We start from the raw sequence: 16,808 nt of genomic DNA on the forward strand, positions 1-16,808 counted from the left end.
AGGAGAAGCGGAGCATGTGGAGAAAAAAATGGAAAGAAATCGTGGCCTATCGAGGGGCAAACCACGGCCGTCCGAGGTCGTGGATGAGGAGGATGAGGGAGAAGACGAAAATGGTGGAGGGCAAAATGGTCATTTTTCACACCGTACCCCCTCTGTGCATATTTTTTATTTTATAAGGGGGCAAAGCGTAGGTTTTTAAATAACAGGAGGGAAAAGTGAAAAAGCGAATTTTGACAGGGGGATTTTATGTAATTTAGCCTAATTCTTTTATGTTTACCTCATAAATAATCTCGACCTTGTTAATGAAAAAATCTAGAATGCACCAGGAATATTACTGATGTGGCGTCCCCAATTAATAAAATTATTCCCCTTGGGTTGATACGTCCCATCATGATTAATAAAAAAATATTTTTATTGTACTTTTTTTTTTTTTTTTTCAAATAGAGAGATATGATTGACTTGTTACTGATGATTATGTGGTATAAGTGTGATATAGTAAACTTCCTCCTTATTAATTCGATCTCTCTTTGTGTGACACAAAAAGTTAAGATTTAAAAGAGAGAGAGAGAAAGGGAGAGTATAATTAATGTTTCTCAGGTTTGATCTCTCATAATCATATAGTTAAGTAGCAATTACAATACATTCCCTTGCAATAATAATCTTTTCCTGTGCTTGTTTACTAGTCATTGTCTAAGAATCATGAGCTTATAACAGCCTGAGAATTGGCTGACTCAGATGATTAGGATCCAGTTGGAAAAAGACCAAAAGGAGGGGGGAAAAAAATCATTAGGTTTTAAGTTTTAACCTAATCTTGTCACCATTAGATTGGTCCTTACATTCTTAACAAAAAAAAGAAAAAAAAGAAAATTCTAATTATATTTTCTAACATTGTTTGTCATCATCTATCATTTGGACATACTCAATAGGTGGATACAATTTTAAAGGTGTAGGTGCAGGGAAACATGGACAAATTCTCTCTACATTCTTCATTCATCATGCTTTAGTTAGCAAATATACTTAATTTTTCTTTTTTTTTTTTGAGAGATAGGTAGCACGCTACCCGCTTCGTTTATTTCATTTAGAAATAAACTTAGCTAGAAATGTAAATAAACTAGGATTCGAACTTGGGTCTCGGGTACCAACCACCAAACCCTTTATCATTTGCTCTAGGGACGGTCGGTAGCAAATACACTTAATTATTTGCACTTAGGTGTGTCCTAAGTTCCTAACCTGAATAAACACCAACATGGAAAGATCTTTCTATGTTCTCTTTCCTTTTCTTTCACAAGACACCTCTCTCTCTCTCTCTCTCTCTCTCTCTCTCTCTCTCTCTCTCTCTGCGCGCGCGTGCGTACATGCACATGCAAGCATGCATGTATGGAAAGTCCTCTTAGGGATCTATATGTGTCTATCACAAACAGATCACTACATGTAACTTTTGAATTGATTTCAATAGACAATATTTTGATAATTTATCAAGTAGATGAGTTTTTATGTCCGTGGTTTCGTCTAATTGGATTAACCAATCCTATGTGCTGAGTGAGTTACAGGAAGAGAGAGTCTCTAGACCATGTCATTAATACTCCAAATTAATTAGTAAGAAAACCATAGTGGGTCATGATTAAGCACCATTTAGTGACTAATTGTGTCATAGTCCTACTCTAATGCTCGTCACATTTGCCTTTTCCCTCATCTATTTTCACACATAGTATGCCCTAGGAATCCCCAGGAAGAGATTTTTGTTGTTAAAAATTGCAAAAGAGACCAAAAATGAGTTGATTTTAGATGATAGGTGCCACCTAATATTTGTCCTTTGGAATGTCATTTTATCGCCGAGGCTTTTCGCTTGGTTTGTCTCACTAATTATTGTTTCTTCTCTCTAGATTCTGATGTGATCTGAATTTACGGATCTTTAATTAATTGTAAGTGCTTTCTTAGTAAATACAAAAGGATGAGTCATTTAAAGCTATAAGAAGTTTGTAAATTCGTTTAGAATCATAATTGGATTGCTTTACAGAAATCGAATATATATATTCATCAAAAACAAGCGCACAGCTTTAACTTAAGCTCAAACTCAAAGTCCTTTAATCTTTAATCTTAAGTCAAATTCAAACTGTTACAAATGAGTTGATTAAGACATCTTGGAAGTACTGATTAATGGTACTTAGTTTTTTTTATATAGAGAGAGACTTTAATTTGATGAAAAATACATTGCAAAACCTCTATATAATTAATTAACATCCTTGAATTATGCTACTATACTATCAATAGTATCAAGTCCTTGGTACTATTGAGTTTTCGGCCGTTGGATGAAAGGATGTGCGGTTAGGATGATAGTGGTCCCCGATTAAATTGATAGTGGTCCCCTAGGGTTGAGTGGGTGGTTGGTTTAATAGTATAATCTAACGGTTGGAAATGATCAAAGGGTAGATCTAATTGTAGAAAACTCAATAATACCAAGGGCTTGGTACTATCGATAGTATAGTAGCCGGACTCTCTCTCTCTATATATATATATATATATATCTCTCTCTCTCNATAAAAAAAAAAAAAAATCTTGGTGGCATCAATTAATCCTAGTCCTAGATTCTATTGGTTGAAACCTTTCCCTTACCTGTTCTTTGAAAAAGTGTTGAAAGGTCCCAACTACATATTAAATCCAGGGTATGATCTCATCACCACAATACTTTAGCTAATTATGGTATTAGAAAAATTGAGTTACTTTTATGATGTCATGCTGAGGAGGAAAATAATAATCCCATAGGCTGTAATTTGTAAAGTAGAAAAGTGTCCCAAATTATAATCTAACTTGTCATCCAATGATAGTTAACGTTTTCTATCTGAAGCAATGAAATTGGAAGATTCAAATCAGAGTTTCTGATTTTGAGCCTTAAAATTACTTTTTTTTCCTTTCTTTCTACATGAGTAAAAGTTTGCTTTTTATCTACGGAATGCTCCATTACCGATAATTGTCGATAAGATGTAAGATTTGCCTGCGATTTTTTAATTAGGAATCAGGACAAGAAAGATAGTTTAGATCATTTTCAGATTAGACAGATTCACGTCATGTTAATTTTGCAGGCCTTTTAGTACATTTGAATTATGTTATCATGTTGTGTCTAAAATTGTTGTACCTCTGTACAAACCTAACCAGTTAGTTATTCCTCCAGAAAAAATAAATAAATAAATAACACAATATAAACAAATATTGCTACTCAGAACCTAGCTAATTAGCAGATTGGGAGATAATAAGGTCACTTGTAAGAGCCTTTAGTCGAAACCATGTGTTACATTTTGATTGATCCATTCATGGATGACTAAGTAAATTAACCAGGTCTAAGTCAACAACTTTTACTCCTTTTCACTCCCTTAAGACCACAATTTTCAACTAAGCATCCACTACTCATGTGGTAATTAGATCCTTAAAGAGAGTTACTAAGATAATTAAAATTATAAGCCACTCCAATGGACTGTCCCTTTGGCCATGTAGAGATACCATATTTAAGGAATTAAGCCTATTGTTTCCTATATTGTTATTTTATAGCCATCCTACTTGGACATAGCATCATAAAGTTCCAATCCTACGTAACCTCCATTCACAAAGCTACATGCTAATCCTAAAGATAAAAAGTATAGTACTAACTGTGTATATACATATAACCCAAATCTTTTAACAATTCCTACATCTTATTCCTCTCCACCCATATATAAAAGGGTTTAGTACTCCCCTTAGTAGATCTCTCTCTCTCTCTCTCTCTCTCTCTCTCTCTCTCTCTCTCATTCATCTTTGTTCCTTCACCACCCTATAATTAGTTTCTACACAAATCTTACTAGGAAAAAATTTTAAAAAACAACCAATTATATCCTATCAAGAGTGATCACATATAGAAAAGAAAGGATCAAATGAGTAAGATTCATCCGACGGAGAGCAAAAAGGTCGACGGTGCAGCGTCGGGAGCACTAGACCGTCACCCCTCGACGTGGACGGTGTGGAAGAGGTCGAGCATGGCCTTTCAGGGGACCGACGGATTCTCGGTGTACGACTGCGAGGGGCGGCTCGCGTTTCGCGTCGACAACTATTCGAGGCGGCATAAGTGCTTCTCGGGGGAGCTAGTCCTCATGGATGGCAAGGGAAAAGCACTTCTGACTCTAAAACCTCAGGTAGGAATAAGAAAAAAAAAAAAGTATGAAAAAAAAGAATACGTAGCATTTGATGCCATTGACGTATTAAATATTAACTAATTGATTAAGGCAAAGACTACTAATTCAAGTTATAGTGTTATGCTAGAATTTAATGTCAAAGCTGCTGAAAACTGATAATGTGTGGGACCAGAAAAAAAAAAAAGGAAAAGAAAAAATTGATTTATTTTAATTCATGATATTCAAAATTGAAACATTGAAAGATTGAAAGATAGATTTTTTGGGGTGAAAAAACAGGAATTTAGTTTCGTCCTGTTTTGCAATGGACAAAATTTATGGATTCACAGCTGAGAATCCAAGAAAAACACCTGATTCTTTTTTTAATTCATGATATTCAAAATTATCTGCATGGTGAAGTTGACGTAGTTTTAACATTTCTCTCCATGTCTAAGCACGGAACTTTAATATTTAACGTATAGATTTAACCCATAAAAAGGTGCAGGGACATGTAAACTACTCTCGTATCATATAAAATTATCGATTTCTCCAAAATCACGGAAAACTGTCTTTTATTATTTCATAAAAAACAATTTTTCACCACAAAAAAAAAAAAGAAACTCCATAACACTTAAAAAATTTTGCATTATGCCTCGCAGATACTGAGCCTGTACGACCAATGGGATGGATACAAGGGAGAAGAAGAAGAAGAAGAGGATTGTAACAAAAGATCCAAACTCCCTCTCTTCTCAATGAGGAGGTGCTCGATCCTTCAAAGCAGCGATGAGGCAGAGGTGTTTGTGAAAAGCCCTCATTCAAATTCTCCGACAACACCCGCGACTTTTCGAATCGCGGGCTATTTCAGAGGAAGATGCTGCAAGATATATGGAAGCAAAGGCGAGGAGGTCGCGCGAATATCTCCGAAGATGGCTAGCAAGTCGGTAATGCTCGGAGATGATGTGTTCAGCTTAGTAGTTCAACCAGGGATCGACTGCGAGATGGTAATGGCTTTCGTGGTGATCATGGATAGGATTTGTAAGAAGTCCTACAGCCCTCTAATGTGTTCTTGAGAGTATTGAGCAGAAGAACTATTGTATCAAAAACAGAAGCAGAAATTTTCTGTAAATCTCAATTCAGGGAAGAAGAGAAAGGTTTCCTGCAAATTTTGGATAAAACATCGGTTTTAGAAAGAAGAGTTAAGGTTACGCCGACTCCCGAACCAAGTAAAAGATGAACAAGAGAAAAGAAACAGCCATCAAAATATACGATAAATTACAGTTAAAATATGATCAATCGTAGATTTGTAGAATGAGTAGCCAAAGAGGAGTTTAAGGTAGAGCAGGAGTTGGTGAACCAAGAAGAATGAGATCGAAAAAATGTAGTTGATATGCAAACTTTAACAACACTAGTAGATGATACTTACTATACAATCTTGCTTTGAAATGAGTGAAAAAAAAAAAGGGAAAAATGCATCACTCTGGGGAGATGGAAATACTAGTGCATGATACTGCTTGCTTGGAAATGAATGCGTCTTCTTAAGAGAAGTTAATAGAGCCAGGACTATGAGAAGAAATAGGACCATGGAAACATCTACAAAAAAAGATTTAATAATCATCATCAGAGACTGCTAATATAAGTACTCCCAGAAATTTATAAGCAACTTTCATTTATCTGAACACAGCCAAACGCAATTCACCACACAATATATGGTTTTCAAGGAAATGGTTATTGTACTCTCGCATTGTCATTTGAAAACAATAGATTCCAGTTTAAATCCACTAAATAAGCATGAAGTTAAGCGATTGCCCCGAAGAGTCGCCTTCAGCTTCTGAAAAAGATAAGTGTTAGGATCAAAGTCCTCCTATCTCCTCCTTGAAGAGGCTTCCCAAAGAGTTGCCTTCACCTTACGAACAAGATGACATATTCAAGCGATGCAGCGCGGAACTAAAAGCATCCCTAATAATATCAAATGACGAAAACCAAAGTTATCGCTAGATTTACTACAACTGTTACTGTGAGAGAAAATATTTAATGTTCAAATAAAAGAGGAGCAAGGAAAATATACCGCATTGCAGATGGCGGCTGAAAATCTGACTAAGAGAAAAGAGCGCGGTATTCACTGGCTTCGTGAGCCATTTCACCCTTTGTTCGATCTTTCCTTTCTTTGTCGAGATCAAGCTTCTCCTTTAATTCCTTCTCTTTCTCGTCTATCTATAACAAGATTAACAAATGCATAAGAAAGGGCTTCTTGTAGCAGCACCAGGGGTGCTCAACCACTTAGTGTAGTTTCAAATTTTCAATTTAGTCCCCAACCTTTCAAGTATTCCATCAAGTCCATAATGTCTACATTTTGTTGCAATCTTATCATTATACTAAATTGCTCCATCCAACTGGAAACAGTTATCCATGAAAATGACATTCACTGCCATGTAAGCAACTTTCTCACTTCATATATGGTGATTATATAGGCCTTTTTACCCAATTTAACTGATGAATTTAATACAAAGAGTTAAAATTGCAATGGAATACAAAAATTTTGGGCCCTGCTATAACCATTGGAATTTTGGGGACCAAACTGAAACCTTTTGGAAAGGTTGACGACTCCGGTTCCAATTTAGCCATGTACTAGATAAATACTGCAATATCAGAATAAAGCGAGGAAGCAATCACAACTCACTGCATCATAAATTTCATCGTTCTTCTCAAAATCTCCCATCCTACGGGGGAGAATGTGAATGTGCACATGAGGAACCGTCTGTCCTGCTTGGGGTCCATCCTGGGATTTTGAGTACCAACATCAATATCCGAAAAACTTGAGTTATACAAGAGAAAAGTAAATAGAAACATAAAATACATAAAAGTAAATATTCTTTTTTCTGAAGTTTTAGTTGGTATATTTGTCTTTTTTGTCAAAGAAAAAGACCTTGATAAAGAAGCAATTTAACATAACAATGAGGTACAAAGAAACAACTATACAAACTAAAAAACCAGTACAAAGCCAACATAAAGAAATCAGAGCAATTTGACATCACACGCTACCAAAAGATGCCCAGAATAACTTCTATACTGACTTGAATTGTAAAGGTAAGTGAAGAAGCTTTGTGATAATCCTCAAGCCGGCGACCAACTTCTTTTGCAGTAAGCCATAAATCGTTAGTCTCGTCAGTAGTAAGATCAATAAAGCGCTTCACTTCACGTCGTGAGCACACAAGAACATGTAGCTGGTGTTAAGGCATAACCATGTGCATCATAAAAGTTGCGAATCATATTAAAACAATGAGGACAAGGGTATACGCATAGGATCTTAGATTTGTAAGGATGCATGCGTAACTACATGACTCTATAGGGAATAGAGTAAAAATCTCTAGAAATAATAAAGGCATAATGAATAATCTACACGTCTTACAAACACGTAGAGAGAATATCACATTGAAAGTTAGATAACTGTGCATATCTAGTCATGCAACTACACCCCGAAAATGTGCGTACACAAATGTCCTCAGTTACAATGGCTTTAAGAGTGAACTGGTCCCTCTACGGAAAAAGGATATGACCTGCAAATAATTGAAGTCAGAGAAAGATTAGCTGCGATTCAGTGCCAAGGAGCAGGGGAAAAAAAATGCGGCATGAAAGTAATAACTGAAAACAATTAGCAGTTCTCTGTATCCCTTGATATCATGTTACCCGCTTTGGTTATAAAGTAGAAGAAAAAACCTCCTATGGTTTACGAATGTATCACTTGAGTACCATGTGGTCTCGATTTTCATTTTTCATTACACCCTCCGCCAACTTTTCTGTTAAACTAGTCACGTGCCGCACACCTGCGTCGGATATGTCCCAAAAGAATCGATAAAAAAGGTACGGGACCCCTTAGGATTTACTTCTGATCATTCTTGGTGAGTCACCAATGGCGAGAAAACGATGATACACATCGCACGTACGTGGATCATGACTATTTTAACAGAAAAGTTAAAGAACAGTGTAATGGAAAATGAAAATATAAACTACAAGGTATGATACAGTTAAAATCACATATTACTAAAGTGATAAAAATAGTAAACCACAAGAGTATATATGAAGTTTCCCCAAGAAAAATGAACTAAGCTTCAGAAACTGAGGCAACAAGGCCTCTTAAAAAACAGGAAAGGGAGAGAACAAACACCAATATAACAAAATAGCCACATGAAACTAAAAACACCGAAACCGATCCTTCTCTACGACTCTACGTCTTAAGATATGGTACTATAAGAGGCTATTTAGTAGTTTGGGATATAAAAAAGTTGCTTCCAAAGTAAATAAAAAAAAAAATCACATATTTGGCTTATTTATCATGGCTTTTGGAACAGCTTCTTTGAAGCACCTCTTTTTAAATTTTTTTTTTTTTTTTAACTCTTGTATGTGCTATTAGAGAATTTTAATCGAAAAAATAAAATCAACCTCGCCCCTTCGAAACACATTTTGAAAGTCTCCGCGTTGAATTTATCAGAGTAGGAATTAGTCTTTCACGAATCTCCCATCTTGGGTAAATACAGAGTAGAACTTGCAACGTAGCCAATAATCAATTAACTTAAGCAGATTAAATCCATCAAAGTGAAAAATTTGTGGACCAAAAAGTCATTTCTCGAGATTACAGGACTATACGCACATTTTACCCTCCCCCTTCGTAACACGGAGAGAGAGAGAGAGAGAGAGAGAGAGTGTACCAGGAAGAACAGGTCTGAGGTTGACCATGGCGTAGGAGAGGGGAGTGGAGTAGAACACCTCCATGGGATCGATCTTGTAGGGGCCGAAGATGTAGGGCTCCGCCGCCTCCATTGGTGGCGACCTCGCGCAGGAGAGGTTGCGGCGGAGGAGGAGGAGGAGGAGATCGTGGTGTTGATGATGAAGAGGAGGAGGAGGAGGAGGAGGAGGAGGAAGCGCTTTGCGAAAAGCGGGACGAAGAAGCGATTCCCTCGGTGCTGCGAGAAGAAGCCCTCGCGATCGGAGCACGCTTACCATCTCGCCTCCCACGTGCGAGCGCGCGAATCGTAAAGCTCCTTTTCCGCTGGGTTTACGCTGAGCTCGCGCGTCGAGCTCGTGCGAACCTAGGAAGATTACGGAGAGTCTGTTCGTGAACAGGGTTCACCACGTCATCCGTGGACCGAACAGTCCTTCACCTCTTCTTTTATTTTATTTTTTAAATTTCCCGAGATTTCTACAACCATTAAATTTCAGATTTTTTAGAAAAAACTAAAATTTTAAAAATTGATAATTCACTGACTCAGTGTTAAGAACTTTCGGATAGAATACATTCATATTTATAGTTTGGCTAAATTACAAAAAAAATTTCTGTAATAACCCGCTTTTTTACTTTTTTCTCCTGATATTTAAAAATCTATACTTTGCCTATTTTTAAAATGAAAAATATGCACTTCACTTCCTACCGTTAGGGTTTTGTTATAAATTTTTTTTATACCGAAAAATACCCCTTCGTCCTCTTTCTTGTTGCCTCGCCTCCCTCCGGCTCGCCGCCGCCTCACCGCCTCGCTGTCCTCCACTACCTCGCCTTGGCCCACATCCCCTTCGCCCTCTTCCGCCGCCTCGCCTTCGCGCTCGTTGCCCTTGCCTACCTATCTTTCAACACCCACATCGATTTTCTCTCTACTATCGTCGAAATCAAGGGGCGGCGAGGGTGCAGGAGAAGAAGGGGAGTAGGTAGAGAAGGAAATTGAGAGAAATCGCGGCCGATTGAGGTTGGAATCGTGGCCGATCGAAAGGGCGGCCGAGAAAGATGAGGAAGAAGACAAAAAAGGCGACGGACAAAATGATCATTTTACACACCGTAACCCCTTGTGAACATTTTTTATTTTACAAGGGGGCAAAGTGCAGGTTTTTAAATGTCAGGAAAGAAAAGTGAAAAAGCGGGTTATTACAGAAATTTTTTTTTGTAATTTAGCCTATATTTTTATATTTTTGATAACACCGAAAAGTATATTATGATAAAGCAAATATTAATTGCGGGAGGTACTACCACTTCAAAAATAAATCAAATAGATATTAGCTGTATTAATCGATTCTTTTTATGCGATTCTAAATATATATTTAGAACCATATATACACAAGCTCGCTAATCTCCGGTTATTGTTTTAGATTGCTCTTTTCCTAAATATTCATAGATTTCTTATCAAGCCCTGAAAATGTTTTTTTTTTTTTTTCTGAGAAAAAAAGTAATGAGCTACGTACTTTATTCATTAAGAAAAATGAACTAGACTTACAGAATGGTTGCAACTAAGGCATCGGGAGGGAAGTCAAAAATATAACAAATAAATTAAAAAAAGGGTAAGAGAAGAAAAGAAAATCATAACTATGATCTACCTAGGGGGATAGAAGGATGGATCCACACTCAACAAAAGTCGCTCCAGTTGGATACAAGAACTTTGATGCGGTCAAGCGAGCGCAGAGGGTTAGGGGAGATGGATTGAAAGATAGTTTTGTTTCGCTCATTCCAGACGATCTACCAAATTGCTGTCAATTAGGATAGTCTCTTCCTTCTTGTTTCGCTGTTTCCTTGGTTGGAAATTGTATCCCAGAGGACTCGGGCTGTTTGCTGTGGGTAGAGATGTCAACGGGTCGGATTCGGGGCGGGTTTGTAAAAACCCGAACCCGAACCCGACTCCAAACCCGAGACCCGAACCCGAACCCGAACCCGACGGATTTTAAAAATCCATATCCAAATCCGAACCCGACCAAAAATCCGAAACCCGAACCCGAACCCGAACTCGAAAATTTGAACCCGAAACAATTATTTCTTTTTTCAATATTTCAAAATAGATTATATTAAATCTAAATTTTTAAAATACAAATTTAAATATAACATCAAATTTTTATATATATATTATATATAATACAAAATAAATTCGGGTTCGGGTCGGGTTCGGGTTCGGGTCGGATACAATCAAAATCCATATCCGAATCCATATCCGTCGGGTTTCTATTTTTGATATCCATATCCGAATCCATATCCATATCCATCGGATATATCCGTTTCATTCGGGTTCGGGTTCGGATAAAATTTCGGGTATCCATACCCATTGACATCCCTAGCTGTGGGTCGGCTAGCAGGACCGGATCTTCAGTGTTGAAGAGTAGGTATTTTACGTACACACAGTTTCGGAAGAAGTGGTCACGCGTTTCGGGCGTTGCTTGGCCTTTGATCAAGCAAACGAGAAAAAGCAACCATTGACAAGTACTGTTTGAAGAAACGGATCATTGCAAACTCGAGGAGCTTAACAGCTACGTTTTAGTCAGCGGATATCTAGAAGAACTTTTCCCATTTTGTCCTTTTCCCAAGGTAGTAACTAAAATTTTGTCAACCAAAAAACCAAAAGTTAGGAATTTATAAATAAAAGATTTTGACTCCATTTTTTCTAAAAAAAAAATTATGCACGTTCCTAGATAGTAATACTTTGTTGACGAATCAATGTACATAATAATGATTCATGAAGGGATTTACTATAAATGATTATCATTAATGTTCTTATTTCTTACAGTTTAATCTTAAAAATTCTCATTTTACATATTCATTAATCCAATTTTAGAAGGGTAATTGCGTTGAAGGTATCTTAAGGAACGCCCTATATTTTTCAATATTCCGTCTTGTAGTATACAAATGAAATTGGACATGACGCATCGTACTACCATTATTCCTAAGTTTTTTAAGATGGTACCTGTAGCAGTAGTAACTAGTAAGATACCGTAAAGAGAATAAGTCTTTGTTTAATTATTTGGTTAGCATAAGTAATAAGCCTATGTTGACACCTTATTGATTTGAGCTCATATAAAATTGCATCTCCACTTCAAGTTTTTGCGGGTAGGTGAGGTAGTTTAGTAGCTTCTAAAGTTTTCAACTTAAAAATAGTTTTGAATTGAGAGAGTCCAACATACGAATGCTATTGTATATATATCAGTTATTAAAAAGAATAAAAAATGTGATTTACCCGTAACCATCAGGAGTCAAACTTATCACTTTCCTCGGTCAACACGCGCCACCTCCGCCACTACTCAATCTCCCTCAATCTCCAAACTCCTCTTCTCGTTCTCCCTCCGCAGAACCCCTCCTCTCTCCTTCGCCGATTCCCGTCACCTCCCTGTACCCGGTCAGGATGATGCTCCGGCGGTGCGGTTACCGCTTCTTCGTCGTCGTCGTCGCCATCGTCGTCCTCCTCGTGGTCGCCGCGGCGCTGTCAGAGGCGAGTGGGGGGAACGCGACGTGTCCTTACGACATCGCGGAGGCGTCGGGGATGATCCCGGCGGCGTGCTACGCCAACGCGACCAACGCCGCCGCGTCGGCGGCCACGAGCTGCTGCTGGTTCGTCGTGGGCTCCTACATCTTCGCGGCGGCGCGCTACGCCAACCTCTCCGGCGCCGCCTTCCTCCCCGCAGCCGACTCCTCCGCCTGCTCCTCCGCCTTCTCCTCCTTCCTCCTCGGCAGCGGCCTCGCCTCCCCCTCCCTCTTCAACGGCTCCTGCGACCTCTCCTCCTCCTCCTCCTCCACCGGCGGCGGCGGAGACCTCGCCGCGGGGGCGCGGCCGTGCCAGTACGCGTCGGTCTCGGAGCTCCGCGCCGCCGCGCCAGCGGCGCTCGACAACGCCACCGCGCTCTGCGCCGGACCCTCCGCCTCCCCCGACCTCGTGGCGGACCAGGCCGGGTGCGCCGCGTGCCAGACCGCCGTGATCGGCCTCACCTTCGCCCTCCTCGGCGCCGCCGGCCCGAGCGCCGAGCCCGTCCCCTGCGGCATGGCCGCCACCATCGGGGTCTGGTCCCGCTCCCGGCCCTCCCTCCCCCGCTTCCGCTCCTACGCCCTCTGCATGGTGCAGGTCCTCGAGAACGTCAACACCCTCGGCGGGGGCGACTTCGTCCCCTCCCCTCCCCCTCCCCCTACCCCTCCCCATACCGCCTCCTCCAGGTCCGTCAAGATCGCCGCCGGATCCGCCGCCGCGGCCCTGGCCTCCGTGGCGGCGATCGTCCTCCTCTCCATCTCCATCTACAGCGCTCACCGCCGGAGATCCTCCGTCGCCGACGATCAGGCCCCGGCGGCCGGGGCGGCGCCGGTCCTCCCGACCGACGGGCTGTACATCTTCACCGAGGCCGAGCTGCAGCAGGCGACCGAGGGCTACGACGACCGGCTCCTCCTCGGCGAGGGCGGCGCGGGCAAGGTGTACCTCGGGAGGCTCCCCAGCGGGCAGCACGTGGCGATCAAGCGCATCTACCGCGACCGCAAGATCGCCGAGTTCTACCGCGAGGTCGAGATCCTCGCCAAGCTCCGCCACCGGAACCTCACCACCCTCCTCGGCTACTGCGCCGCCGGCCGCGGCCGCCACGTGGCGCTCGTCTACGAGTACATGGCGGGCGGGAACCTCTCCCGCGCGCTGTTCGGCGGGGAGCTGGCGTGGCGGCGGCGCCTCCGGATCGCCGCGGACGTGGCGGAGGGGCTGGTGTACCTCCACGAGTTCCCCGAGGGCGCCGTCGTGCACCGCGACGTCAAGCCCACCAACGTCCTGCTCTCCGCCGCCGCCGCCGACGCCGCCGCGAAGCTGTCGGACTTCGGGGTGTCGAGGATGGTGCCGCACGAGGGGACCCACGTGTCCACGGAGGTGCGGGGCACGATGGGCTACGTCGACCCGGAGAGCTTCTGCGTCGGCCACGTGTCGGAGGCCGCCGACGTGTACAGCTTCGGGGTGGTGCTGCTGGAGCTCGTCACGGGGATGCGCGCGGTGGTCCCCACGCCCTCGGGCGGGGCCGAGTCCATCGTCCACGCCGCGCACGCCGCGGTCCAGCACTTTCGCGCGGGATCGGACGGCGCCGACGACGCGGAGGAGGGGGCGGTGGGCTCCATCGTGGACCCGCGCCTCGGCGCGGGGTGGGACCGCGCGTCCGTGGCCGCGGTGTTCCGCCTCGCCTGCCGCTGCGTGCGCCCGTACAAGAACGAGCGCCCCCGCATGGCCGAGGTGCTCGCCGCGCTCAAGGCCACGCTCGCGGATCTCGAGGCGAGGTCCGAAGGCCGCGCCGCCGCCGCCGCCGCATCGGAGCCGTCCGTCACCGATGAGTCGTCGTCGTCGTCGTCGTCGGCGCCCTCGGCGTCGCGCACCTCCACGGCCTCGGCGCACGGGTGGTCGTCGTGATGTAATCCGACGGGCCCGATCGACCCCACGCAGGTTGACGGCTTTTGCTTTTTTTTTTTTAATTAAAAAAAAAAGAAAATATTTATTTTTTACTTCGTATATCATCATCGGCGACGGCGATTCGAGCTCGACCGCGTGATTTTGGCGTGTAGCGGAGTTCTGCTGACGTGGCAGGGCCGCACGCGGTATAGAAAGCTCGGCCCCCGTCCGTTTACTCGATCATCTGTGTCCGTACAACCATGAGTGGGGCCGGGGCCTGGGCCTTGGCCCTTGGGGGAGTTAAAGAAAGAGATTCGACTTGTAAGTTGTAAATTGATATAATAATAATAATTATTATAAGAATTAAGCGAGTAAATTGTAATAATATTGTTATTAGAACATATTTAAATGTAGCGGCTCAAGGATCTAATGGAAACTGGTATCAGCTACATAGTAACACGTATAAACAATGATAAATGTATTATAAATGTTGCTACTTGATTGATCTGCTAAGAAACCCATTTTGGAATGTTATCAATCATCCAGTGAGTGCATATAACATGATATATAAATTATAAATTATAAATTATTATTCAGTATTTGAAAAAAGTATAGAAATGCAGAGAACTATTCTTCAGAATTCCAAAAATACGTGCTACATATAACTGGTACAAAACTATACTAAAAAAGAGTCATAAAACAAGCTTGATTTTGTGATCTTGTATAAGATAGAAGATGTGTGCTTTGTCACCGTTCTAACTAACGAAGAACATCGACGCATTAAATTTTAACTGCTGATAAATATATACATGTATATATAGGACGAATTCAAGGGAGTGATCGATCACTGGATTAATTATATCCTTTCTCCAATTCAGTGTCCCTATCATTTCATTCATAGCTAATATTTAATATCTAGCTATTACACTGGTAGTTGGTAGTTGTACAAGTATACATATCATTCCCTACACTTTCTCTATTATATGTTAATTTTGGTGTGACATTAACTTAATAAATGTTTTGCACCACCCAAATTAACCTCCAACAACATTAGTCTTTTTCGGATCAATTGGTGGGCCTTTTAATTGATGCCAACCCCTGTATTTTGTCTTAATTAAAGTTGCGGTCCTCAAAGAAGGACAAGTCATGCTCATAAATTGGTCACAAATTGTATACAAAATTGACATAGTTTTCCTCGTAATGGTTACTAAAAATTAGGTTTTTTATCGTACGTAATTAGGAGACTTGGAATATGTAGGATGACGCAATACGGGATATTACTTTTTTTTTTGAGAAAAAGATAGCATGCTATACGCTTCGTTCATCTCTTTTAGAAATAAATTTAGCTGAAAATATAAATTAATTATAATTCAAACTTGAAACTTAAATTTAGCTGAAAATATAAATTAATTATAATTCACACTTGAAACCTCGGGAATCAATCACCAAATTTTTTTGTCACTTGCACTAGGGACGGTCAGTTGAGGCAATTTATGTTGGTTACAAAACAAAAACAATTTTTGTTGTTTACCAAACAAAAACAAAGAAAAAGCGAGAAAGAGGATGAAAAGGAGAGGCAAGAGAAAAAAAGAAAGAAAGGGGGGGAGAAAAATTTAATAAGCAGATCACGTTAGTTGAGAATAGTCGAATAAAGAAATTACAATAATTTAAAATAAAAAAGAAGATAAGAGAAGTTGTTTTCAATGAGGTTTTACTACTAGAGGTAATGGTATTTTGATTGATTTGCTATAGCTTATAAGAGGAATTACACGAAAAACTGTAGGGCCTGCACAAGGACGCATTGGATGAGGATTTATCTAGAAAGTTACAGCTATTTAAACTTAAAAAAAAATATTACTTTGTAAATATTAACCAATTTTACTTCTAAAAAAATTTTAGTTTAATTTTATGAAGTTCGAATATTTATATTTAAAACAGTTGCTTTCTTAAACAAAGAATTGACTAATTTTTGAGAAAAATAAGTGGTCAAAATTTAGTTGGTTTGTGGGATGTTAAAAAAAAAGAAAAAAGAAAGAAAGAGTTGAGAAGAATTAAATTAAAATATGTGGTAGTAGGAAATTAAAAGAAAGTGAAAAATACTGTCAGAAGTGGGATTTGAACCCACGCCCTCTCACGAGGACCAGAACTTGAGTCTGGCGCCTTAGACCACTCGGCCATCCTGACCCATTTTGTTAATTTCATTTAAAGATTTTATTTAAACTATAAAATTTAGAATTGGTAAATTTAAATTTAAACTATTAGAGGCCATTAAAGTATATAAAATTTAGATTTAAACAAAATTAGAGGCTAAATTTAAATTAACATCTTACGGTTTCAGTGAAAGTTTATTAAGATTCACGTCTATTAAGCTATTAGCCATTCATATCTAGTAATATCTATTACTACTCTATAAGCTATAATATTTAACTTATTCATTATTCAATTTGACAACTTACTCAATATAAACTTGCTTAAATGAACAAGTTAATAGTTGATTAATTTGTAGGGGTGCCAACGAAAAGGAAAATATTTG

At 40.7% G+C, this 16,808-nt stretch overlaps 3 protein-coding genes and 1 non-coding gene across 4 annotated transcripts; 2 read left to right on the top strand and 2 right to left on the bottom strand.

Moving 5' to 3' along the window:
• On the top strand, positions 3,791-5,631 carry LOC109718746 (protein LURP-one-related 5-like). The gene is made up of 2 exons (XM_020245141.1): positions 3,791-4,160; positions 4,796-5,631. Exons 1-2 carry the CDS (start codon positions 3,903-3,905, stop codon positions 5,204-5,206), a joined length of 669 nt encoding a protein of 222 aa, XP_020100730.1. The 5' UTR covers positions 3,791-3,902; the 3' UTR covers positions 5,207-5,631.
• LOC109718747 (bifunctional bis(5'-adenosyl)-triphosphatase/adenylylsulfatase FHIT) lies at positions 5,786-9,176 on the bottom strand. The gene is made up of 5 exons (XM_020245142.1): positions 8,838-9,176; positions 7,208-7,354; positions 6,814-6,912; positions 6,202-6,347; positions 5,786-6,092 (listed from the first exon to the last, which is right to left on the bottom strand). Exons 1-4 carry the CDS (start codon positions 9,132-9,134, stop codon positions 6,231-6,233), a joined length of 660 nt encoding a protein of 219 aa, XP_020100731.1. The 5' UTR covers positions 9,135-9,176; the 3' UTR covers positions 5,786-6,092; positions 6,202-6,230.
• Positions 12,278-14,296, top strand: LOC109718425 (probable serine/threonine-protein kinase At1g01540). The gene has a single exon (XM_020244671.1). It carries the CDS (start codon positions 12,278-12,280, stop codon positions 14,294-14,296), a length of 2,019 nt encoding a protein of 672 aa, XP_020100260.1.
• TRNAL-CAA lies at positions 16,376-16,459 on the bottom strand. Its single transcript has one exon. It is a non-coding gene; the product is annotated as a tRNA-Leu (tRNA).

The sequence above is a fragment of the Ananas comosus genome, linkage group 12 (assembly GCF_001540865.1).
Source record: "Ananas comosus cultivar F153 linkage group 12, ASM154086v1, whole genome shotgun sequence".
Taxonomy (NCBI): Eukaryota; Viridiplantae; Streptophyta; class Magnoliopsida; order Poales; family Bromeliaceae; genus Ananas; species Ananas comosus.

What these genes read in the sequence shown, in the direction of transcription:
- LOC109718746 (XM_020245141.1), top strand. Translation starts at nt 3,903, where the DNA reads ATGAGTAAGATTCATCCGACGGAGAGCAAAAAGGTCGACGGTGCAGCG. An exon ending in TTCTGACTCTAAAACCTCAG is followed by an intron (nt 4,161 to 4,795) that starts GTAGGAATAAGA and finishes TATGCCTCGCAG; the next exon opens with ATACTGAGCCTGTACGACCA.
- LOC109718747 (XM_020245142.1), bottom strand. Translation starts at nt 9,134, where the DNA reads ATGGTAAGCGTGCTCCGATCGCGAGGGCTTCTTCTCGCAGCACCGAGG. An exon ending in TCAGACCTGTTCTTCCTGGT is followed by an intron (nt 7,355 to 8,837) that starts ACACTCTCTCTC and finishes TAACACCAGCTA; the next exon opens with CATGTTCTTGTGTGCTCACG. An exon ending in ACGATGAAATTTATGATGCA is followed by an intron (nt 6,348 to 6,813) that starts GTGAGTTGTGAT and finishes ATCTTGTTATAG; the next exon opens with ATAGACGAGAAAGAGAAGGA.
- LOC109718425 (XM_020244671.1), top strand. Translation starts at nt 12,278, where the DNA reads ATGATGCTCCGGCGGTGCGGTTACCGCTTCTTCGTCGTCGTCGTCGCC.